This window comes from Tetrao urogallus (assembly GCF_951394365.1).
Source record: "Tetrao urogallus genome assembly, contig: SUPER_28_unloc_1, whole genome shotgun sequence".
In the NCBI taxonomy this organism is placed as follows: domain Eukaryota; kingdom Metazoa; phylum Chordata; class Aves; order Galliformes; family Phasianidae; genus Tetrao; species Tetrao urogallus.
Window position 1 is genome coordinate 251,274 of NW_027639058.1, and position 24,553 is coordinate 275,826.

Here is a 24,553-nt window from a genome sequence, read left to right on the forward strand (position 1 = left end):
CCCCGCCCCCTTCCTCCGCTCCGCCTATCGCATCAGAGCGCCATCACCGAAATGCCCCGCCCCTCCCGAAGCCCCGCCCCCAAGGACACACGTGCTGTGCAGCGCAGTGCAGCCTTTATTCACTACAGCGGCGCCGCCAGCCGCTCCAGCTGCCACGGGTTGCGGCCGCTCAGGAAGCGCAGCTCCTCTTTGCCGTCCTCCGTGCGCGCTGCAAGAGAGAGGAGGCACTGAGAAGGGACAGGGGGAGACCCCGAGCTGCAGCCCCCAGCCAGTGAGGCGGGCACTCACCCTTGTCGTGCTGCAGCCAGCGGCAGTGCAGGTAGTATTGGTAGCAGCTCTCGAACTCACGCTCTGTGTAGTTGGGCACCAGGATGGGGACAAAAGGATCCAGAGCATCGAACCCCTCCTGGAATTCCAAAGGGAACGAAGGTGTGTTTGAGCTCAAGGAAGAGCAGAGCATACACTGCAGCCTTGGGGCTGAGCGCAGCTCCAAACTGAGGCTTTGTTTCCCAACGTAAAGGAGAGAAGAGGCCGTGGCTGCTCACCTTTCCCAGCAGCTCGTGGGGCAGATGGGCAGAGCTGGGCTTGAAGAGGGAACCGGTCTGGCTGAGTGTTGTCACAACAGCACCCCCGTTCTGAAACAGAGGGGCAGAGCACACTGTGAGATGGACACGGCTTCCAGGCAGAGTCCCATGGCAGCTCCGAGTTCCAAAACGCTGCCTTTAGGAACAAGCGCAACTCTGAGGAATCCAAAAAGTTCTCCTCAGTTCACCAAATCATCAACTGCAACATCATTACCAGCCGGTGAACCCTGGGGTCTCAGGAAGTGAGGTACAAACTATACAAGGAAGGCAGGGCTGCGTACAGAGCTGCTGTTACATTCTTACATCTGCTGCCAAACATCAGCCTGATGCTGACCCCAAGCAGCTGCACTGTGCTCTCCTTTACTGAAGGAGCAGTGAAACAGCTGCAGCTTCACACTTCTCAGCAGGAGCTTTAATCGACACCTAAAGTAAAGGGCCAAAACTCACCCAATTATTCATCATCATCTTCCTTAGGTTGTACACCAACGTCAGCTCCTCTGGAGAAACCTGGCAAAGAGGGGATGGTACGACTCCTGTTTGTCAGCAGTTTCTACACGGGGAATACATTCCTCTCCCCTCCTTTAAATTACTTTGGAAGTATTATTGGTGTGCATCGTTCAGGTGCATCCCTTCTTCGCTCTTTCTTAACCCTACTGAGCCCCAGTAACGCTACAGAGAAGCCCCCAAACCTTCCCTGCCATCTGAAGGTTGAATCTTCCTGAATCTTTTCCCCATTGAGACAACTTCCTTCAGTTAAAACTGCCTGAAGCCCAGGCTGTATTCTGCACATCCCTCCAAGCTGGCAGAGCCAAACGTGCATTTCGGTGTGTATGACTTCGCAGGAGGGGTTACTCCTGAACCTAAATTAACACAGTGCATCCCCCCCTGCTCTCCACACACATTCACACTCTCTTCTTACAGGGCTTTTGTCTTCTTTCTTTAACGTTGTCCTTCCCCAGAGGGCATTGACTCCATCCACTGCCACCAGGACCCTGAAGGAACCCAGACAGCACTGCTGCTTGATCTCCTTCAGCACCACCCCAACCGCGTCGCTGGCGTTCTTCACTCGAGTTAAGCCCTTCCAGGAGGAAAAGGAACACAACTCAGGTTGTTCTCCTTCATGCAGGCTGCTGGGGTGCTGCCTGCCCTTCCGCAGGGGTGGGGAAGGTATGACAGAGCTCTGTAGCAATCCCACTTTACAAAAGCAACGATGCAATGTTCTGATAGAAGCCGAGACGGAGCGAGGCAGCTCCTTACCTGCTCCACCACCTCTCCCAGCGGCCTGCCCTGCTCTGTGCTGTCTCGTTTGCTCCACACATATTTTTGTTGTGTTTTTATCTGCGTAAGAGAAAACAGCAATTAAACCAATGCGGTAATGCAAAGGCAGCCATTCCCACAGTGGGATTTATATTACTTCTTTTTAAAGAACTGCATTCTAGCAATGGAGAGGTTTTATGTGTGCAATGTGAGCGCATGCATCACCCCACGAAGCGCTTCCCAGCGATGGGCGCACGCAGGCTTCACCTCGAGGTGCTGACAGAACAGAAGCACACACACGTGGTCCCAGAGAGGTGATCCTGCGGTGATGATCCCTCGTGGCTACAAACCGACAGCCTGGCAGCCCCTACAAACCTCCTTTAGGAAGCTCTCATTTGTGGTTCTGAAGTTCCGGAGCCAGAAGGACGCCTGCAGGGGCTGATCGAGCCTCTTCTTGTTGTAGGAGGACTGCATGAGCTCCTTGCAGTTCTTCACCCAAAGATGAGCTGCAAGCAAAGGAAAGCAGTTGCTATTTTGAATCAAAACGTACAACGCGGGTGCATCCCTCGTCCTCATTCTGCTGCATTTACGAGAGGAGTCTGCCAGCACTGATGGACAAAGTCCTGTGAGGACAGAGGTGGCACAGACCCGTCGTTTTCAGTGTGCTGCCCTGAAGCTCTGTATCTCCCATAGCAGTGACGGCTGTGTGCACCTGACACGGCCTTACCATCCGGGATGTGCAGCACCAGCCAGCCCTGCCGTGCGCAGAAGTGAACCACGTGGCACAGCGTCATGGTTTTCCCAGTTCCTCTCTCACCGTCTCCAACGCAGTCTGTCAAGGAAAATCTCCAACAAAAAGCTTTGGACGTAGCATGAAGCAGCTGTAAATTGTTTGGCAAAAAGAATAAAGGAAGCGCAAAGGTCGTAAAAGCCAGGATGGAGTTCCATCCGGCAGCAAAGCGAGGCTGAAGAATTCCTTCTCCCCACATTTCCCCCCTCTCTCGGGACTTCAGGGCTGCGATTCCCATTCCCTCAGTTGTGCTGACACCACCGTTGGTGGAGCTGTGCCCCAACAAGGACCATCAGCTTTGGGAACCTCTCCAGGTGACTCTGCTGACAGCAGATGAGGCAGAGGCAGCTCCTGAAGGACGAAGCACAGAGCTCAGCATGCAGCAAATATTTCTGCATTAGAAATAGTGTGGCCAGCAGGAGCAGAGAGGTGATCGTCCCCCTCTACTCAGCACTGGCGAGGCCACACCTCGAGTGCTGTGTTCAGTTTTGGGCCCCTCACTACAAGAAAGACATTGAAGCCCTGGAACGTGTGCAGAGAAGGGCAATGAAACTGGTGAGGGGTCTGGAGCACAGGGCTGATGAGGAGAGGCTGAAGGAGCTGGGATTGTTCAGTGTGGAGAAGAGGAAGCTCAGGGGAGACCTCATTGCACTGTACAACTTCCTGAAGGGAGGCTGTGGTGCAAAAGGGTCTGGCCTCTTCTCCCAGGCAAATAGTAGGACCCGAGGAAACGGCCAGAAGTTGTACCAGAGGAGGTTTAGGTTGGATATTAGGAGAAACTTTTTCTCCCAAAGGGTGGTCAGGCGCTGCAATGGCTGCCCAGGGAGGTGGTGGAGTCGCCGTCCCTGGTGGTGTTCAGGAGGCGCCTGGATGAGGAGCTACGAGAGATGGTTTGGTGCTTGTGGTACTGATAGCAATGGGAGGGGGGTTGGACTGGATGATCTTGCAGGTAGTTTCCAACCTTGTGATTCAGCAAAACGCTGCCCTCATGTGCTCACGTTCACCTGCCTGTGTTTAACCCGTGTTCCACCACCGAGCCGAGCGATAAAAGATACAAATCACGTATCTGACGACGGGGTGGGCGAAGTTGGAGTTCTTCAGGTATGTGAAAAGTTCCAGAGCAGGCTTTCGCACCATGATGCGGGCTTCTCTGAAGGTCTTGATCTGAGAACAGGACAAGAACAAGGAGCCACGCGTCAGCACACGGCAGCTCTTCCTAGCATCTCTGACTGGCACCATCAAAGGCCTTTTCCTCTTGGCACCAGCAGAGGCAAATCACCATTATGCCTCAGTCCATCATAACATCTTTGCTGCTGCTCGATGCAATCATCTCGGAAGCACTCACACAAACGTGCTCTGATGCAGGCTTACCTGCTGCTGGAAACGAGGGGGCAGTCCATGTGGGAGAACAGCCTTCACCTCCTCCAGAGGAATGCTGTAATGGTGACCCTCGTGCTGCTCACTGTGCTTGGCCTGGGGAGGCAAAGAGCAAACTGCAACACTCTGAAGCCTGACTCCGTTCTGCACACAGGGACCACGCAGGCAACACAAGGACCGGCTTACTGACAGGCAGAAGAACCACACAGCGAAGTCAGGCAGGAATTGTGGTGTCAGAGAATTACTGCCAAAGGAAATCTCCAGCCCACCTGAGCTTGTGCACAAGCTGCTGTGTTTCACAGGCACTGCGCCCTATGCTTTATGAAGTATCTAATCCTCTACTGCTCCACTTCTCCCCCTGATCACCAGCACACCTTAACGGCACTGTGATCGCCCTCAGAGTTGCCTGCTAGACTCAAATGTACTTTCTTTAAGCCCACGGGTGGATAATTTCCCTGCTATCTATTATTTGAATAAGGAATGGTTTGACCAGCAGCTGTGTTTCTGCATGGCACTGCTCCAGAGATCAGTTTTATTCTCAGTTTCATCACTGCTGCACAACCTCAGGCAAATTCCTTCACCCTCAGCTGCCACACCTGCAAAGTGCTTCCTACCTTTACCACCGTGTTTAAGTCACTCTGAGCTCTGCTAACAGAAAGGTATATAAAAAAAAGCAAAGCCTCATTAAGAATTTAGCTTTCACCTGGCCTTCTTAATCCATTTTTAATGGGGTTTTACTGCGCACACGTAGGAGCCCAGTTGGAATGATGAGGTTTGCTGATGAAGCAACCCAGCGCCGCTCTGCTCCCCGCGCAGCCTGCAGTGCTGCACCTCGAGGAACCGAGCGGAGAAATGGAGATGCTGGTTGTCACCCAACATCAGGCACGTGAAGTCAGAATGCCAAAGCCAGTTGCCCAGCAACGTGGATTGGAGGCACAGGACAGCAGAGACAATTCTTGCCATCTGGACCCTTCTGCACGATCTATAGAGACGCTCAGACCACGTGAGCGAGATCATCTGCATGCTGCTGTTTCCATAGAGACCCCTGAGGAATCAGTATTGAAAGACTCCAATTACAGAGGCAGCAGAAAAGCATCTCAAAGGCTTCTTCCATTCATTTATCCCACTTCATTTTGTGCTGGAGATGAAGAGCAGCGGGCTGGAATGATGCTGCAGAGCCACGCCGCGCTGAGGTTATCTGGGGTGCGCTTTTCATCCCCCCCTCACAGCCAATTTGGGGAGGTTGGTCAGGGAAGAAGAACCCTGGAGTCGAAATTAATGGTGTCTGATGACAAGCTAAGCCACATCTGAGCCCGTGCAATATATCAGTCTATTTCATCTGCGCAACAACAGAGGAGGAATCAATATTTGCTCCCGGGAGGATCTGAGGCAGCGGAGCAGCCCTGCCTTGCTTCAATCCAGGCCTTGTTTTAAACTGCACGGCCACAGCCTGCTTTCCTCTGGGCTGGGGGTCGCCACTTTCCTTTCTGTGGTGCCCAGAAGCCACCCCAGCAAGCCCTGCTGGCTCCACACACCCACAGATGGAATGTGGGCTCCTCTCCCTGGCAGCAGGGACTCACCGGGTCGCCCTCATTGGTGCAGAAAATCGCTCTTGGTTTTTCTGCTGGGATTCGGACATCCTGGCTGACAACAGAACTGAAGCAATCCTTGGCTGCCGCGTGGAGAGCAAAGCCATGGTCCAACTGAGGAGAGAAAAGCACGATCAGACAACAGCGCAGAGCAGAAGTCCCTGCAGTCAGAACTGGAATCTGCCCTTAGAACGGAAAACAACATGAAAAACCACGCTGCGCTTCTCCATGCCTGCTGTTAAACCGTTTCCATCCACTCCCCTCACCCAGAGAGCCAAGCTGCTCCCAGCTGAGCTTCCTCTTGGAGACGTGGCTGTGCTGGGCCTCATTGCTGGGCCCTTCCCATAACATTTCTGCCCACGTTGATGAATAGCAGCGAGTGCCTTGATAACCCAAGCTGTAGTAGCCCATAACCAAGCTGTAGTAATCCAGAACCACCTCAGTTATGGAGAGATTGGTGCAGAGCTGCCCACTGTTTGATATTTCTAATTGCAGTCCCCACACTGATTTGTCCTGGCTGTGTCCCTGCATCCAGGCTCTTTCATTACAACACTGAGAAACTGAAAAAGGCAGCTAATCTGATTAGTTCTTCTCCCCACAGGCAGGCTGCTGAAGCACACCATGAAGCCCAGCCAACACAGCAAGAAAGAGAGGAGCAGGAGGACAAGCACTTTGTTATGTGATGGTGAAAGAAAATATGAGCAAAATGAGACACGTTTGTCAACGAATACAACATTTACACAGGCCAGAGGCTGGGAGCAAAGCAAGCAAAACCGAAAGCCACCCTCCCTGTTATGGACTGGAACAGTTGCAGGCTCTGCCTATAAACAGAGGAGCGATTTCCTGGTCTGTCTGCGTGGATGAGGGCGGTCAGAAACTGAAGGTTAGAGGCAGGAACAGCTGCTTCCACTCCACGCTGCATGATGCAATTCTGCTGTCATCCCCATCCTCCTCTGGGGGCCATTTGAGCACCACAAGGTCAGAAGGAAACATCAGGTCAGGTTTTACCCCACAACCCACATTAACCACACCACGGGGTCTTCAATCAGTGCTTCAACACCTTTTTAAATACCATCAGTGTTTTGGTTTGTTTTTTTTTTCTCCTCCTTAAGTACAAATGATCAATTAGGACGTCTCGTTTGGCTACCCTTAATCCTCGGAGGTGACTTAATGCACAGCCTGGAGCAAGGCACAGGGATGTCCATTTAACAGCAGAGCACAGCATTGCCACCTGTTCACCAAAACACGTCGCTCCTAGCCCACAATTCCAGCCCTTCTCGTCGTCTTCGTCTCACCTCCTCCAACCTGCAGCAAAGCACGCAGCGTGAGCTCTGTTGGCTGGGGAGGAGAGGAAAGGTTACTGCCTTAGGGATGCCTTCATCTGGAGAACCACAGCTCTGTTCCAAGGAATGAAAACGAACCAAGGCTTCACTTCAGGCTCAGCCCGTGGTTTTCTTTACGTGCATCTGGATGCAGCTCAAGAATTGGTTTGAGTGACGCTTAATGAAACCACTTTTGAAGAAGGGCCGTCTCAGACCAGCAGAAGTCGGGATTCCTGTGCTACATAAGCCAGCAGCTGCTAAGCTCTGCAGAATGAGCTCCTCTTGGCTTTGCACGGAATGCCAGAATCATAAGCGTGCTCCTCTGGGACTCACTGCAGAGCTCTGCACAGCCCTACCACGCACCTGAAGTTCTCCCATCCCCACGTCATCCTTTAACACAGTTGATTCAAGCAACACGGACAGGATTTCACATCTGTGGAAGGGCTGCAGTTTAACTCGGATCCCTGAAATGGCAGCAAAGCATCACGTGGTGCAGGGAGATTAATCATAAAGTCATGCGCCGTAAGGTGGAGCTGTTCCTACGTAGCTGGGTCTCCAGAAAGGGCTGCTTACAGGCTGCCATGATCAGCACTGTGACACCAGAATCTTCCCTCTGGGAAGAAGGACTTACGCTCTTCCTCTCAGAGAGGCTCATAATCGCTAATTCTAATGGAAAAGGCATTTAAAAGACAACAGCAAACCAAACAACCGCCGTTCTTGACCACTGAGAAGTCATTCCAGGCTGCGATACGGATCGATCACGCTGTGCAGGGCATAAGGAAGCTTTGCTGATAGCAAAGTGCTGCTGCACTGCTGGGCCAACGTTTCTGCACCCACCTGAAGCTCTGGGAAGCTCCCCTTCCTACCTGCAGCACAGGCTTTGGGAAGGGCTGGGTTTTTTCCTTTTTCCTTTTCCAGCAGTGCAGAGCAAACAAATTCTTCACCTTCTGAGAAGCACCAGTAGTGAAGAAGGAGAACTCTTGCATTCTGTGCATTATGGGATGCCCAATTTCGGGCTTTTAACAGTTGTCCCATTCAAGCCCTCTGCCCAGGCATGCTCACACATTTGCTGTCTCACATTTATACCAAGGGAACAAAACACAGAAGGAAGAAAACAAACAAGCTGCCTCTCTTCCCATAAAGGGAGACACCACATTTTCACACAATTGATGTGAGATGAGAGGAATTGCACTCCTTACCACAGAATGGTTCGGGTTGGAAGGGAACTCAAGGATCATGAAGCTCCAACCCCCCCCTATTCCATGCAGGGCCACCAACCTCCACATTTACCACCAGCCCAGGCTGCTCAGAAATTACTTTTCAACCATAGCAAGTCCCTAAAGGAGGATTTGTGAGGATCGTGGCCCATTGGTGCCAGCAGTGTCAGGGAGTGCAGGGCTGCAGATGCCTCCAAGGACCCCAAGAAAGGATGCAGGGCTCCCAGTCCCCATCTCTCTGCTGCTGCACTCTGTGCTCCACGTGGCCAAGCAGCACATCAAAGAAACACAGCATGGTTTGGGTTGGGACCTCAGCGATGGCGAAGCTCCGACCCCACAGCGCCTGCAAAGCCACCAACCTGCCCACGTTTCACAGCAGCCCAGGCTGCCCAGGGCCCCATCCAGCCTGGCCTCCAACCCCTCCAGGGATGGACGGGGCATCGCAGCCTCTCTGGGCAGCTGTTCAGCCCCTCACTGCTCTCATAGCACACAACTTCCCTGACCCCCAGCCTCCAGCTGCCCTCCCTCCACTTCCAGCCATTCCCCTCGTCCTGCTGTCACGCTTATCATTCTGGGTCCCAGCAAAGGGTGAAGCAGCACCCTGCTGCCACTCTGCTTACCTTCAGAGGGCGGCAAATGAATCCTTTCACGCTTCTCAGCATTTTCTCTGCAGGGAAAGGAGGAGGCCGTTCAGTTTTTTTCCTCGTTTTCTATATTTTCCCCCAGATCAGAAGCGCTGCTTCCCAGAGGGTTTAAATTCAGTCTGACACCACATCGCAGCGGCAGGGCTGACCCCAGCCAGCTCCATTGGCTACAGAGTTAAGAAGCACCACCGAGCAAAGCAGCGCCGGGCTGCACGGCACAGCCGTTACCGCCAGGGCCGCAGCTGCACACCAAGGAGCGACGATGAGGAAACTCTGCGTCCTTTCACCTCACAGCCCGCACAGCTCCGCTTCCCCAGCAGATTTCCGAAGAATTTCACAGCCCGGCCGCACCCGCACCCCGCCGCTCCCCTCCCCTCAGCCCGAACCGCAGGTACGAAGCCTCCTCACGGCGGGGCCCGAAGGCGGTGTGCGGCCTGCAGGCCCGGGGCCGGCTCCCCTCAGGCCGGCACTCACCGACGCGCCGCGAGGATCCCCGCGAGAGCGGGCCGAGCGCGGCACTACGGCTGCCGCGAAAGGACAAAAAACTCAGCGCGATCCAATCCGAGAGCTCCGGCCGCCTCGCGTTTTATCCCCCTCCCGCCCCCAGGCTGCTGGAGGGGGCGTGGCCTGGTGCGGTGGGTGTGGCCGCCGGAGGGGGCGGGGCCTGGCGCGGGGTGGGGGCGGGGCGCCGGGCGCTCGCTCGCGGTGGAGCAGAAGCCGCCGCCATTTTGGTTTCGCCGCCTCGGTCGGAGCAGGGCCGAAGCGGCGGCCGCTCGGTCCGGGTCCCGCCCTGGCTCCGTCCCCGAGGACGGCCGGGAGGATGCGGCGAGGAGGAGCCCGTCCTCGGTCCCGGCCGTGCTGTCGCTGACACGGTGAGGAGCGGGAGGGCGGGAGAGCGAGCGGGAGAGGGCGGCGGGCGGGGACTGGGGACCGCCTCGGGCCCGGAGCCCGGGGGGAGGGGAGCGGAGCGGAGCGGGGCCGGGAGGGCCGCACCGCACCACACCGCACCGCGCCGCGCTGCACCGCATCGCAGCCCGCCCCGAGCGCACGGGTGCGGCCTGCGAGATGCGATCCCGCCAACGGCGGCGGCGGCGGAGCTCTCCGGTCGGCGGAGCGGGGCCGTGCGCGGGCGGGGCGGGCGCTCCGTGACAGCCGGGAGGGGCGGAGGATCGCTGACAGCGGGAGGGGAGCGGCGGGCCGAGAGCTGAACCCGCTGACAGCGGCGCGGCCTGCAAAGGAGGCCCCGCTCCGGCCGGACCCGGCGCTGACAGCCGCCTTCAGAGCGGGGCGGAGCGGCGGCGGCACCGCGGGACCTCCGGGCGTTCCGATCCGCGGGGCTGTAGGGAAGTTTCCCGGTGAGGTTTTTTTGGGGGGGGGGGGGGGTGGGGGGTGAGTCCGAGTTTCCTTGGCTTTGGCTGGCCGGGGGTCTGCAGGGAGGATGGGGGCATGGTTACATGTCGTAGAATCAGAGAATCAGAAAATGGGCTGGGTTGAAAAGGACCACAGTGATCATCAGTTCCAACCTCCTGCTGTGTGCTGGGTCACCAAGAGACCCATAGGGACCCACAGATCCCCCATAGGGACACATAGAGACTCAGTGAGACTCACAGAGACCCACAGAATCATAGAATGGCCTGGGTTGAAAAGGACCACAATGATCATCAGTTCCAACCCCTTGCTGTGTGCAGGTTGCTAACCACCAGACCAGGCTGCCCAGAAAACCCATGGGGTGCCACAGGGACCCATGGGGTACCCTAAGGACCCATAGAATCCTAGCATGGCCTGGTTTGCAAAGGAGCACAATGATCATCAGTTCCAACTCCCTGCTGTGTGCAGGTCCCCAACCAGCAGCCCAGGCTGCCCAGAGCCACATCCAGCCTGGCCTCCAATGCCTGCAGGGCTGGGGCATCCACAGCCTCCTTGGGCAACCTGTGCCAGTGCCTCACCGCCCTCTGAATGAAACATTGGGGTGGTTTGTTGCACTTTGGGGGGGTTTGCTGGGTTGGCTCCGCACCTCGTGGGTCTCTGTGTTTGTGTGCCGTCCCCCTCCCACCAATCATGCTTTGGAAGTTGCCCTTCTGTTGTGTTTTTGGTCCCGTTTATGAGTTCAGATGTGATGGTTGAATCATAGAATCATAGAATCACCAAGGTTGGAAAAGACCTAAGAGATCCAGCCCAACCGTTCACCTATTCCCAATAGTTCCCACGAGCTATTGAGCCTCATGGTTCTCAGCTTGACCCGTTTCTCAGCTCAGAAGCCAAAACGTGTTGCTGTCCTTTACTTTGTACTGCGTGATGCGTGCAGTGTGTGTCCCTCCTGTAGGGATCCTGCTTTGCCCAGGAGTTGCATGAGGTGATTTCCCCTTCCAGCCCCTGGAACACGACGATAATGTGAATCTCCAGCCTCAGTAACTTCTGTTGCTCACCCTTGGTTTGTGGTTCCTTCACCCCGTTAATTACTCTGCAGAGAAGTAGAAAGAGCCTGGAATGTGGGTTTCCATCCATGGCCTCAGGGCATGTATTCCCTTCCTTGGGAGCTGTGTTCTGTCAGCAGCTGAACAAGAAGCACAGCAATGGGTTCCTGCTCCGGCTTCCTCGTGCCATGGGGAGATGTGGGGAGCTGGAACTGCAGGGCGTGCTGCTGAGATGTGTGTGCTTTGACTTCACACACTTAAATACACAGCAGAGAACCTCTTTGCTCGATTGTTTTGGTTGCTCTCCTGAGTGCACCTGCATTGAGAATGTGGGAAGTGATGTAAAGGGTGAAAGCCAGCGAGCTGTGCTGCACGTGGTCATCCGTGAGGACCCGGAGGCTGTCCCTGGTGCTGCTGCCTCAGTGTGAATGGGGAAGTTTTGGCAGCTGGCTGAACATATGGGTGGAGATGGGCTCTAAAATCATCATCTGTTTGCCTACTTGAGTTCTGGAGAAGCATTTTTACTCGAAAACGAAAGCTTTTGTGGCTGCTCTGAGCTCTGTGATGCTGGGATGGGGGTGGGGCGGATTCTGTGTATCGTCTTTTCCAAACCAAAGTAATCCAACTTGTTGGCCTCCAGTTACGTTTTGTTGCTACAGGCAGTCAGCAGTCATCTGAAAAGCTCACCGTGTCGTGGCGATAATGAACAGCAAACAAAAAAATTAAGTCATAACTGACAAAAGGAAGAGACTTGTTTTAAGGAGTTTAAAGTGAAGGGGGGAGGGTTTAAATGCTTGGTTTGTGGGGCAGCCTCATGGATAGACACTACAAGCAGCGTCACAGGAGAAAGGTGGACGTAGCCCATGTGCTTACATAGCAGCTGCTGTAAGGAGGTGGGGGTGCTGTGTGGATTGTTGACTTTAATTGTCTTCTGTAATCCGTGCTGAGTTGGATGTGCCAACACAGCAGTGAGAATGAATGAGTGAACCATCGCTCTGCTCAGCCTTCAGCCCCAGGTGGCACAAGTCTGAAGAGGGGCGAAAATGCTTCTGTTTGGTGAGGAGGGATTTGAGATCTGTGGGGTAAGTGGCTGAAAGTTCAGCGTGTTTCACTCTGGGGAGGTGGTGAGGATGGTGGTCTGTATGGCCATGCAGATGTTTGGTGCTAGAGAGTCCCTGCTGTAGCAAAATCTGCGTTCACCAAAGATCCCGTGGATGAAAGGCAGGATGTCTTGGGATAGAGTGGGAAATGGAGTTCGTCACATTGTAAGTGAAACGTGTGGGTGTTGCTGTGGGAAGAGCTGTGGGTCTGCAGAATGTGAGCCCTGGGGGAGGAATGGCTGAGCAGCACTTCTGGCCTGGTGCACGAAGGTGTAATGAAGCTCATTCATATTGAAGATCTCCTCTGGGAGCAGCAGTTTGTGAGTCCATTGCCCTCTTCTGCAAGCTGGTGGTGCAATGATGAGGCTCTGTGTGCTGGTGGAACAGTGGGAAGGGAGGGCACGCATCCTTCAGGTCTATGGGATCATCTTTTGTCCTGAAAGTACCAAATCTTGGGTGTTTTCAGGGTAGATTCATTGGAAGCTGCTCCAACCACCTCTTGGCTGTGGTTTTGCCATCCATCTGCTTCATTGCACTGCATCCATGAGAAGATCTGAAGGCATTGAGCTGCTGGAGGAACCACAGGGGTCCTATGGGCGGATGTGTGGGGAGCATCCGGAGAGTGAAGGGTGCCACAGAGAATGGCATAAAAAGCTGAAAAAAGGCAGAAGAAGAACACACACAGTGGTGTAACAGAAGGCACTGAGGTGTAGGAGCAGTTCAGGAACCAAAGTGCTGTTCTGCACAGCGATGGGAAGCCTGAACTTGGAGGGGTGGGGAAGAAAAAACGTTATTGGGATTGAAAGGGGATGAGATGCGATCAGCCCATGGTTATGAAAACGATCAAATTGGCAGACACATTCTGTATGAATTAGAGTGGGATAATTGGAGAGTCAGAGAGAAGAAGATTACAGTGATCAAGGCAAAATGATGATTAGGTCCAGGATTAGCATTTTTGTTGTCTGTGCAGAGTGGAATTAATGGCTAAATGAAATGACCTGCTACGTGTTGATGAGAGCCATGGATCTGGGGACTTTGGAATGGTTCCGGGTCCCTTTAGGGTGGATTGAGGGGGACTACCTTGCAGCCTCGGGCTCTGAAGGCACTCTTTGCCTTGGTCCTGCAGCTGATGGAGCTGCTGTGTGGGCATCGTTCCTCATCTGGGCAAAGGAAACGTGCAGCCAGGTGCAGCAGTGCTGGTGCTGCTGCTTTGATTCAACTCGCTTTCCGATTTTAAGCTCATTAATTAATTGTGTTTGTAGGAACGTGACTGAAGGGTTGTGGCTGCTCTGGGCTGCAGTTACCTGACTGGAGAAGGAAGCGTTTGTGTGGACAAAGATTTGGGATTTAAACTGCATCACAAACTGTAGGAATCACTTCTTGTAGCCAAATAATTCGGAGCTAATCCAGGACTTGTTATTATTTATGTGCTGGCCAGTTTTCCTTGGTGTGCCTGCATGTGGATCCCACTTCCACTGACACGAAGTTGCCCAACGGCCTCTGCCTGGGACCTGGTACTGATTTGCTTTTAGTCCCCTGTGTCACCCCACTGGTTTTTTAATTATTTTCATCTGGATGCAAGATGGAGATTTCACCTAATTACCTCCGATCTCCTGAGCAATAATGTAATAGCATTTTTGATTATTTGGAGATGTTCTTATTGGAAGGTGACAGCTGCAGGTGCAGCCCTTGCATTGGTTTGTTCCCATCGCCCTCTGCTTTACTTCTGGGGGAAGCTGAGATGAGAAAGTCCCCTCTGCTGTCTCATGGTAGGTGGGTTAAATACACACACATCAGTGTCCCGGTGATGGACAGTGATGGACTTTTCTCTTCCCGCATTCCTGGAGGTTCAAATGAAAGTGCAGATATTTATTTGTCGTGTTCTCCCTCGTTCCCAGTCGCTGCAAAGCGCTCAGCTGCTGCCCAGGTGTTGCCCACCTCAGAACTTCCTGACATCCAATTGCTTTCTGATCATTTTTGCTAGTCAGTTCCCTCCTGCTCTCAAGCTGGACTTTACCTCTGTCTTCGTTTTCCTTTTGCAGAGTAAAAGATGCTGGCTGCCAGTCGTAGAACTGATCTTCTGTGGAACAGCTCGCCATAAATCTTCCCTACAGTTACCCGAAGGCTTGGACTCCTTCTGTGATGGACCCTCGGAATACTGCTATGTTAGGCTTGGGCTCTGATTCTGAAGGGTTTTCTGGGAAAAGCCCCTCTTTGGTAAACATTGGCACGTTGGTGGGAAAGGGAGACGTAGACCTGGAAAGCTGCACCAAGGAAGAGGAGGAGGGTGAGAAGAATCGGGAGGGGAACAGTGTGGAGAATGGGAAGAAGGAGGCGCTGGTTGATGCGCAGCAACAGTTTTCAGTGAAAGAAACAAACTTTTCGGAGGGAAACTTGAAACTGAAGATTGGTCTCCAAGCAAAGAGAACAAAAAAGCCTCCTAAGAACCTCGAGAATTATGTGTGCCGGCCTGCCATAAAAACCAGCATCAAGCAACCGCGAAGGCCACCAAAGAGTGGGAAGATGACAGATGAGAAGAACGAGCACTGTCCTTCTAAACAAGTGAGTAGTTTGTTTCTGCAGTGCTCCTTGTCTGCTCAGTAACCCAAATGCGTAGCGTAGAGAAGCTCCAATCTCTTGCAATCCAAATTCTCCTTGCTTAAAACGGTTTCAAGTCCCTCACTGATGGTCACGCACTGCAGATACTCTGCTCTCTCTCTGACGCTGTGCTGAGATGTTGTGTAAGTTGTTGAACTCCGTTCCCTGATGGCTGGAGCGATGGTTTACAGCATCCTGCTGATTTCCAGCGCGAGATAAAATTTGGTTTTCTAGACACAAGTGGTAAACAGAGTTTAAAACCACCTCGTGTTTTGAATATTACACCAGAGGGATGTATTTTTTTTTTCTCCTTACTGTGATGAAATAAAGCGAGTTGTAGTGCTGGAAATTACGCTTCAGAAAATGAAATTGATCCCTTAATTTTTTCCTTTCTGTGGAGAGGAGGCGAGGAGAAGCAATTCTGTGACCCATTCAGAGCAAGCTGTGACAATCTTTGTAGCTGTGAGACTGAACTGTCCGTGCTTTTGAAGGAGGAATTGAGTGGGAATTCAGCACATGCAGTTTGCTCGGTTCACTGCCAAGGCACAAAGGGAAGTAGTAGAAATCTTTCTCTTGGAATGCCAGTGTAAAAAGGAATAGGAAAGTGCTTTGCACTCCCATCTCTGGGTGGGATTTCAAGCTTATTGCTGAAGGGACTCCTAAAACTTGGGCAGCGTCTTCAGCTGTGCCAACAGATGGTTGGTCTCCATTCACAGAGATGAGTGGTGGGTGAGTTTGTTTGGTTTGTCTTCCAGAAATGTGAAGGTAACAAAGCTAACAGCCTTCTAAAGAGGAAAAAAAAAAAAACCAACAGGAAAAAAGTGGCAGAGATTCCACTTTTCCATTCCGTTTTTACAGATAAATACAAACTCAGCTTCTGTTGGTTTTAGATGAGTGGTTTGCTGATGTGTGCGTGGTAAAGACGTGCAGAGGCACTGCAGAGTTGCATTGCTGAAGTTTTAGGAAATGGGAAGGCAAGAAGTGATAGTAACATAGCTACAGTCTGCTGTAACTCTAAAATAGGGTGAGCAGGCTGGGACTTGCCTTTCTGCTTCATCTTATTTCTTTGTAAAACTGCTGAGTGCAGCGCTCTGTCCTTCTGTATCTTGCCTTTGGTTAGGCAGGGAAGGCTGCTGATGAGATCACAGCCACCAAGTGAAAAACTGGGCAAAAAGGTACCAAAGCAGAGTAAATGTTTCGGTTCATCTTCTTTGGAGTGGCTCAGAGCGTTCTCTGCAGGATCTGGGACCTGAAGTCTTGTTTTAGACTGACTGCACAAAGTCATGCAGTGCTAAATGAGCTTCGTGTAAGGCAGCTTCCAGCACCAGGGACAGAATGAAAGCGTGGGACCAGCTGCCATTTGGAGAGCTGCATGTGAACGGGGCCAAACACGGAAGCTTTCAAGTGCTGCACTCGTCGAAAGCACTCTGTAATATATTTGGGACTTCAGATTACGCCTTCCCTGTCGTGCAGTGATTGTTTGCACAACAGAAGTCATTTCAGGAAAGCCTGGCGCACTTTTGTCCCCATGCTTTAGGGTACGGGGCTGCTTCCCTCCCCGCCCCCAGCTGTGGGTTTGGTGAGTATGAGGGTGGGTGAAGGGGGGGGGGGGGGGGAAGTTCCTGAAATGTGACGCTCCAGCAGAATTTACATAAGATTGCAGCTGCCACAGAAAAGCTGGGCTAAGTGCCAAACTATTCTCTGTAGACCACAGTCGCTTTTTCCAACACAGCTAAAAATCAGTAGCCCATATGACTGGTGGGTTTTGTTCTGTATCTGCGTTTGGAGGCATCCGGCCTCTACCCGTGCTCCTGTCCACCCTTCCCCAAGAGGAGGACTTTGATCGGAGATGCATCGCTGCTCTTGGGAAACCTTGTTTGTTTTCTGAAAACACAATCAGGCTGGTAGGCAGCGGTGGTAACATCAGTGCTGTTTTGCTTCTGGTGCATCAAGGATTTTAGTGTGAGCCCAGCAGAGATCCAGGCAGTGGCCAGGGCTCATCTCAGGCGGGTGGAGTGACCTGCTTTGATTAGCTTTTGGCCAACTGCTTTAAAACTTTTACAGCTGGTGTGTGCAAGCACTCTGACTGGTGCTGGTGCAGTTAAGCTGAAAGAGTTGCTTGATTTCCTCAGTGCACGAGCACTGTATTCAAATGTTTTCCTCACTGTTGCTTTCCATACTTGTTATTCCCAAAGTTCCTGGCTGTGCACTACTGAAGTTTAATTTTCAGTGCCACTTTAAAACAATCTTATTCCTTCTGTGTGACAGCAACACCTTAGTGATAGCAACACCTCCCATGAACAGAAGCTTTTGATAATACAGAACTGCAAGAAGGATCTCTGTGACTAAGGATGATCAAAAAGTTTCCTTCAGTACTATTTATTGAAGATCTCTGGGACTCGCAGTCTCCCTGTGTCTACAGCATGTTTGAGAGCCCTGATTGCAGTGGTTGGATTTCAGGTTTGGAACCATGTTGTGGGTCATGCTGACTCAGTAGCTTCCACTGAGTGCCAGCAAGCAGCACCTCTGGCTCTGGCCCTGCAGAAAAGTGGCAGGTCAGCACGTCTGCGCACTGCAGAGCTCCGACAGCTCAGGCAGCACATGTTACCTAAGCAACTATTTCCCATCTCTAGGAAATAATGCCAGACTGAGTCCAGCTTGCAGTCTTCTGTTGGGATCGTACTGGTGCAGCTTGCCGAGTCAGTACTTCATTCATGAGCAGCACCCAAGTTGTCAAATGATTTCAAAGGAATCCAGGCTATATCTTTCTTCAGTATAATTAGATATTTGCCTACCATAGTTAGAGTTTTCTAAAATGTAATCCACCCAGTGCTGACTGTAATTAAGTACAGTAAGTACCAAGCAATTGGCTTACTCGTTTTTATTGGAGAGGGATGGATGGGGATGACACTGATGCCTTTCCCTCTCCATTTAATACTTGAGATGAGATATCCTGCAATGTTTTGAAATTGTGTGCACATGTAATTATAAGGGATGGGAATCTTCCATTCTTAGGCCCAGGTTGGAGTGAATGTATCCGTGCATTTCAAAGATGGGAGCTCTATGTGAAAAGAATGTCCTTCGAAACGAGGAAGAATTATTGACAGGTTCCTAATGAAATTTGTTGAGGTAGTGGGTCTTTGTGCTCTATTCCTAAAGAACTTCTCTTTTTATTAACTTGTAGGACCCTTCAAAGTCGTACAAGAAAGCTGGAGAAGTTACAACAGTTGAATTACATGTGGAAGAAGGTATACAAGTAGAAACAAATCCCTTACCTAAGAAAGTTTCCCCATTGCACACTGAAATGACAGATTATATAAAGTCATCTCCTCCGACTCTTATCAGTAGCCATAATTCTGACTTAAAGGATAGAACACAGATTAATGGAGCAACAACTGTTACAGAGAAATTGGCTCAACTTATTGCAACTTGTCCTCCTTCGAAGTCTTCCAAAACGAAGCAGAAGAAGCCTGGAAGCGGAACTGCATCTGGTTTGGTTAAAGACTCTGGGAAGAAGCTGCCAGGAACCATTCCTGCAAGTGGGATAGTTAATAAAGATTTGGTAAAGAAATTGCCAGGATCTGGTATTGCTGTTGGATTGGTCAATAAGGACTCAGGGAAGAAGCCATTAGGGATTGGTAGCGCAGCCATATTGGTTAACAAAGACTCTGGGAAGAAGCCACAAGGGATCGGCCCGTTAATAGGATTGGTTAACAAGGACTCTGGAAAGAGGCTGGCAGGGATCAGCACTCCACCTGGGTTAGTTAGCAAGGACTCTGGAAAGAAACAGCCAGTGACCAGCTCTGCAGTTGGATTAGTTAACAAAGATGTTGGGAGGAAGTTTCCAGGTATCAGCACTCCAACCGGATTGACTAATAAGGAGTCTGCAAAGAAGCCAGCGGGGATCAGCGCTCCAGCCGGACTGATTAACAAGGATGCTGGGAAGAAGTTGCTGGGAATAAGTAGTCCTGCAGGATTGGTTAGCAAGGATGCTGGGAGGAAAATGCCGGGGACTGGCAATGCCACGGCTCTGCCTAACAAAGACTCTGGTAGGAAGACGCCAGGGATTGGCAGCCCAGTGGGTCCGGTTAACAAGGACTCTGGGAGGAAGATAGTAGGCATGAGCAGTCCGGTGGGATTGGTTAGCAAGGACTCTGGAAAGAAGCCAACAGGAATCAGCACTCCAGTGGGTTTGGTTAACAAGGACTCTGGAACTCTGAAAGCAGACTCCCTTATGCCTGCCTCGGAGCCCTTTAAGCTTCCTTGCAATTCTAACCTCAGCAGCCTTGAAAGCCACGATGCTACGGATTTGCTGAAAGAAAATACTAGCAGCAAAACGTTTGAGAAGCATATTGCGAGGCAGAGCAAAGAAAGTAGCTTGGAAAAATTTTCAATTCGGAAAGAAATCGCTGATGTAGGCAAAGAAATGTTTAATGAAGGAATCTGCGTCCCACAGGATGGTTACACAGCCAGTGAGAAAGGGATTTATGAAACATCTAAGCACGAAAAACAGCCTCCGGTCTATTGCACTTCACCAGACTTCAGGACAGGAGGTGCTTCAGACGTATCCACAGCCAAGTCCCCATTTAGTGCAGTAGGAGAGGGAAATCTCCCGTCGCCTTCACCCACAGTGTCTGTTACCACCTTAAACAGGAGCCTCTCAGCAGCATCTTCACAGTTAGCCCCCAACCCGCTGCATCTGAGTTCCACGGCTGATCTCCTAGAAGGCATTTCAGATCAGATTGGCAAAACTCAGTTTTCTCCCGACAGCACACTTCTAAATATCAACAGAACGTTGAACCATACTCTGAGCACCGATTTTAAAGGTGCTGACAAAGACCTAAGTGATTCAAAGGCTACTTATGTAGAAACTTCAAGAACTAGCCCTTCTATAGGGAAAAAACCCATTTTGGCAGCTGAAACAAGCATTCATGCTACTGTCACCCCTTCGGTAGTGAGTTTTACAAGCTTGTTTAGTAGCAAGCAGTTCCTAAAGATCGGTGCAATAGCTGCATCAGATAAATCCTGCCAAGGAGCAAAAAATCTGAGCACCAGTCAGCAATCCAAACCTTTAAAGAAGAGAAAAGGAAGGAAGCCACGATGGACTAAAGTGGTGTCGAGAAGCACATGCCGGCCTCCAAAGGGTCTGGAACTGGAAAGGTCAGAGCTTTTTAAAAACATTTCATACAGTGCACTATCCAGCAGCAATTTGGAGCAGGCCAAATTCTTAAAAAACATAGGATCGTCTTCGTTTGTGGAGCACGAATTTGTTAAGCATCAGCTGCCAAAACTGAATGAGGGCAGTGGGCAGTCTCTTGCACTGCTGACTGAGTCTGACAAGCAGACTCAGAAGTTCTACAGTGCTCACAAACAACCTTCAAGTTTGTGTATGTCGGATGATTTCTTACCTGACATGTATAAACCTAAAAGAGGAAGACCTAAATCCAAGGAGATGCCGGAGCTCGAAGGTCCCCCCAAAAGAACTCTGAAGATCCCAGCATCAAAAGTCTTTTCAGTGCAGTCAAAAGAAGAGCAGGAACCTCCTATTTTGCAGCCCGAGGTGGAAATTCCTTCCCTAAAGCAGAGTTTATCGGGACAAGCTTTTCCTAAAAAGAGAGGGAGACCTAAAAGGCAGATGAGGTCATCGATTAAAATGAAGCCACCGATTCTTTCTGTGGCACCTTTTGTTGGAACGGAGAGCTCGAACAAGATAGAGTCTGAGAGCGATCAGCATCGGAGCGGGGATTTTTATGAGAGAAAGGACCAGCTCCGAGGGCCAGAAGAAGTCCAAAAGCCTAATATTTGTAGCATGAGTGATTTGGAAGTAGACTCAGACAGAAAAGTTGCCAAGAGAAACAACGGGCAGTTAATGAAAACAATTATTCGGAAAATAAATAAAATGAAAACTTTGAAGAGAAAGAAACTTTTGAATCAGATTCTCTCGAGTACGGTGGAACCAAATAACAAAGGGAAAGTGCAATCCAAGCTCCACAACACGGTGTCAACTCTTGCTGCCACTTTTGGTTCAAAACTAGGCCAGCAAATAAATGTCAGCAAGAAAGGAACGATTTATATAGGAAAAAGGAGAGGAAGGAAACCCAAAGCTGTCCTGAACGGGATTTTAACCGGCAATTCTGCCAGCCTGACGGTTCTTGAGAAATCTTCTCCACAAACTCCCGGGACGTCGTTTGGCCAAGTACTTCCCCACCTGCTGCCTTCAGCAGCGAATAATTCCGAGATCCTCCCGTCCCCCGTTTGCTCTCAGTCCTCTGCGGTCAGTGGGGGGCAGAGCCCCGTCAGCAGCGACGCGGGGTTCATTGAGCCCAGCTCGGTGCCTTACTTGCACATCCACTCCAGGCAAGGGAGCGTTGTTCAGACACTCGCAATGAAGAAAGCTGCTAAGGGAAGGAGGAGATTATCGCCACCCACCTTGTTGCCAAACTCTCCTTCTCACTTGAGTGAGCTGACATCGCTGAAAGAAGCCACTCCTTCCCCCGTGAGCGAATCTCACAGCGATGAGACCATACCCAGCGACAGTGGAATAGGAACAGATAACAACAGCACTTCGGATCGAGCTGAGAAATTCTGTGGGCAGAAGAAAAAGAGGCATTCCTTTGATCACGTTTCCCTTATTGCACCCGAAGCTTCCACGGTTTTAAGCAATCTCAAAGAGAAGCATAAACACAAATGCAAGCGCCGGAGTCACGATTACCTCAGTTACGACAAAATGAAGAGGCAGAAGCGAAAAAGGAAAAAGAAATATCCTCAGCTTCGGGGTAGGCAGGACCCGGATTTCCTGGCTGAGTTGGAAGAATTAATCAGTCGATTAAGCGAAATTAGAATAACCCACAGAAGTCACCATTTTATACCCCGGGATCTCCTGCCGACCATTTTCCGGATCAATTTCAATAGTTTCTACACTCACCCTACTTTTCCTTTAGATCCGTTGCACTACATTAGGAAACCCGATTTAAAGAAGAAGAGAGGCAGGCCTCCGAAGATGCGGGAGGCTATGGCAGAGATGCCTTTCATGCACAGCCTCAGCTTTCCTCTCTCCAGCACCGGGTTCTATCCCTCCTACGGCATGCCTTACTCTCCTTCCCCCCTCGCAGCTGCTCCCATAGGTTTAGGTTATTACGGAAGGTACCCTCCGACTCTTTATCCCCCGCCCCCTTCTCCTTCTTTCACCACCCCGCTGCCACCGCCCTCCTACATGCATACAGGCCATTTGCTTCTCAATCCCACCAAATACCACAAGAAAAAGCATAAACTTTTACGCCAGGAAGCTTTCCTCACGACGAGTAGGACTCCGCTGCTGTCCATGAGCACGTACCCCAGCGTTCCCCCCGAGATGGCTTACGGCTGGATGCTGGAGCACAAGCACCGGCACCGCCACAAACACAGAGAGCATCGTACTTCCGAGCAGCCGCAGGTTTCCATGGACACCATCACGGCCAATAGCTCTTCCAGAACAGTTCTGGAGTCCTTGAAGCGCTACAGATTCGGGAAGGAGGCTGTCGGTGAGAGGTACAAACATAAGGAGAAACACAGATGTCACATGTCTTGTCCCCACCTGTCGCCTTCCAAGGGATTGCTGAGCAGAGACGAACAGTGGGTCCGGAGGGAGCCTTCGGAGTCTAATTCCTTAGCACTGGGCTTGCAGACACCGTTACAGATAGACTGCTCAGACGGCTCCCCAGGTCTGTCCCTGGGGGGATTTACCCCCAGCTCCGAGCCGGCCAGCAGCGACGAGCACACCAATCTTTTCACAAGTGCAATAGGCAGCTGCAGAGTCACAAACTCTACCAGCACCAATGGACGTAAAAAACTAACTGACAGCCCTGGACTCTTCAGCGGCCAGGACAGCTCGCTAAATCGACCGCTGCGAAAGGAGCCGTTGCCTTCTGTTGAGAAGGCACTGCAGCCTCTGTCAGGTAAGGGAGCCTTGTTATCATCAGCCTTGTTATGGTGAGCTCTAAACCTGCTTGCGCTTGGAGAGGCAGGCAGCGATAGCTTTGGCTTTGTGGCAGTTTTTTCCATGTTGGATTTTAGAACTGCTGTTGTTTGGGGGGTTTTTGTGAGGATTTCTGTTGTGTTAACGCTGTTCTGCTCAGCTTCTGGTGCAGATTAATGGGATGAGTTCTGTGTGTGGGGCTGCATGAGTACCTCTTCCCACCAGATTTGCTTTGCTTTGCATATAAAGTTTTCTAAGGGTGGTTTCTCATTCAAAGGGCTTTTCTTTATCCTTCTGGTTTCTGGAGAAATTGAGTTAAAATTTCATACGATTTTTGATATTGTAGAAATTCTCTTTCCACTTATTTTGAAGTTGGATGGATTGAGTTGAGGCTAGCTGTAGGTACTCCTACTGTGAGTTACTTTTCCATTGAAGAAAATGTTTGGTATTTCTTTTATGACCCAATTTTAAGTGTTTTGATCATCTTTACTGTAGCGTGGTTTTGACCCCTGACTTGAGGCCTTTTGCAGGACCTCCATGCAATTGCAAAATGATCCTGGGAATGCCCAAGACCAAACATTGTAATGACTGTTTTATTCATAGCTGGGAAGCTCGTCTTACATATCCCTAAACGTAACTGAAACAGAACTAAGGCTGCACAGAAAATGGCAGTGGCAGCAGCAGAGGATTGCTGTTCAAGGACCTCCATTCTGCTGTGTTAAAAAATCCCGACAGTTTCTCCTCCTTTACTCCATTCTTCCTGTGCTCTCCCTGGTAAATGTAGATCCTTTGCCCAAAATCACTTGTGACTGGTAGCTCACAGCGAGTGCTGGGGAAGCAGCTTGTTGTCAGTAAGGAATATTACCTCCTCGTGTGCCTTGCTTGTAAAGCTTCCATTTGATGCCTCCTACTGCCTCGCCTGCATTTGTGTTATCCTCCAGTATGAGGAAAGTAAAGTACATCTGCATGCAGCGTTGATAAGAGAAAGGCACAATTTTAGTATTTGTAGTATTTGATTAAAACAGCACCGGGGGAGGTGTCAGGAGAAGGCAGTAGAGCCGTCACGTCGCCTCTGCTGCTGAGATGGAAAGGAGAATTGAAGGAGCTCAGTCACCAAAGGGTTACATGCAGCTCGGAGGAGCGAAGAATCGTTGTGGTAGCTTGTGCAGTTCTGGGAATTTCCTGAGGAATTCCATTACAGTGAATGATCTGACTTGGTTTTTTATGAGGAACGGCCTAATTAGAGATGTTTTAGGCTGAAACCTGCTAGCGAAGGCTCTGAATCACTCTCCCTCTCAGGGCGTGTTTATTTGGTTCATCAGATGCAGCGTATCACTTTCAGTAAGTGTATTTCTCGTGATTGGAACCAGCTGTTGGTGTTGTGAGAGCAGCTTCCAGCTCAGCATTCATCTCATTCACAAGGAGCTCCTGATGCCCGCGTCGTCTACGTGCATCAGAGGGCTTAGACTGCATCTAGAAAAAAGCCCCATGCTTTTCCTTTTTTTTTTCCCCTTTAGATCAATGGCAAGTTGCATAGTTGGCTTTGTTTTTAATCTGTACTGCTGAATTGTGATTCTGTGGCTGTTACTGTGAAAGACCTGGGTCCTATTTTTGTGCACTGCGGAAAATGGCAGAGATGAAGGGAAAATGTGGTGCATCGAGGACGATTTTTTTTTTATTTATTGAACCAGATGCAGCTGAGGTGCG

At 51.0% G+C, this 24,553-nt stretch overlaps 2 protein-coding genes across 3 annotated transcripts in view; one reads left to right on the forward strand and one right to left on the reverse strand.

Annotated features, from left to right (window-relative positions):
* Positions 1 to 122: 122 nt before the first annotated feature.
* Positions 123 to 8,798, reverse strand: DAP3 (death associated protein 3; the record flags this gene model as incomplete). Its single annotated transcript, XM_079550933.1, has 12 exons — positions 123 to 208; positions 289 to 406; positions 546 to 635; positions 1,032 to 1,091; positions 1,504 to 1,662; positions 1,842 to 1,922; positions 2,217 to 2,347; positions 2,569 to 2,661; positions 3,687 to 3,795; positions 4,003 to 4,104; positions 5,589 to 5,711; positions 8,757 to 8,798. The coding sequence occupies 12 exons, from the start codon at positions 8,796 to 8,798 to the stop codon at positions 123 to 125; spliced, it is 1,194 nt and encodes a 397-aa protein (XP_079407059.1).
* Positions 8,799 to 14,436: 5,638 nt separating this feature from the next.
* The window catches only part of ASH1L (ASH1 like histone lysine methyltransferase), a gene marked incomplete at both ends in the record, with an annotated part of 34,303 nt that continues 24,186 nt past the window's right edge, over positions 14,437 to 24,553 (forward strand). For both annotated transcript variants that reach the window (XM_079550940.1, XM_079550941.1), the window contains 3 exons: positions 14,437 to 14,856; positions 18,077 to 18,476; positions 18,633 to 22,826. In XM_079550940.1, coding sequence (XP_079407066.1) covers positions 14,437 to 14,856; positions 18,077 to 18,476; positions 18,633 to 22,826 — 5,014 coding nt within the window. The remainder of the gene's footprint in view (positions 14,857 to 18,076; positions 18,477 to 18,632; positions 22,827 to 24,553) is intronic.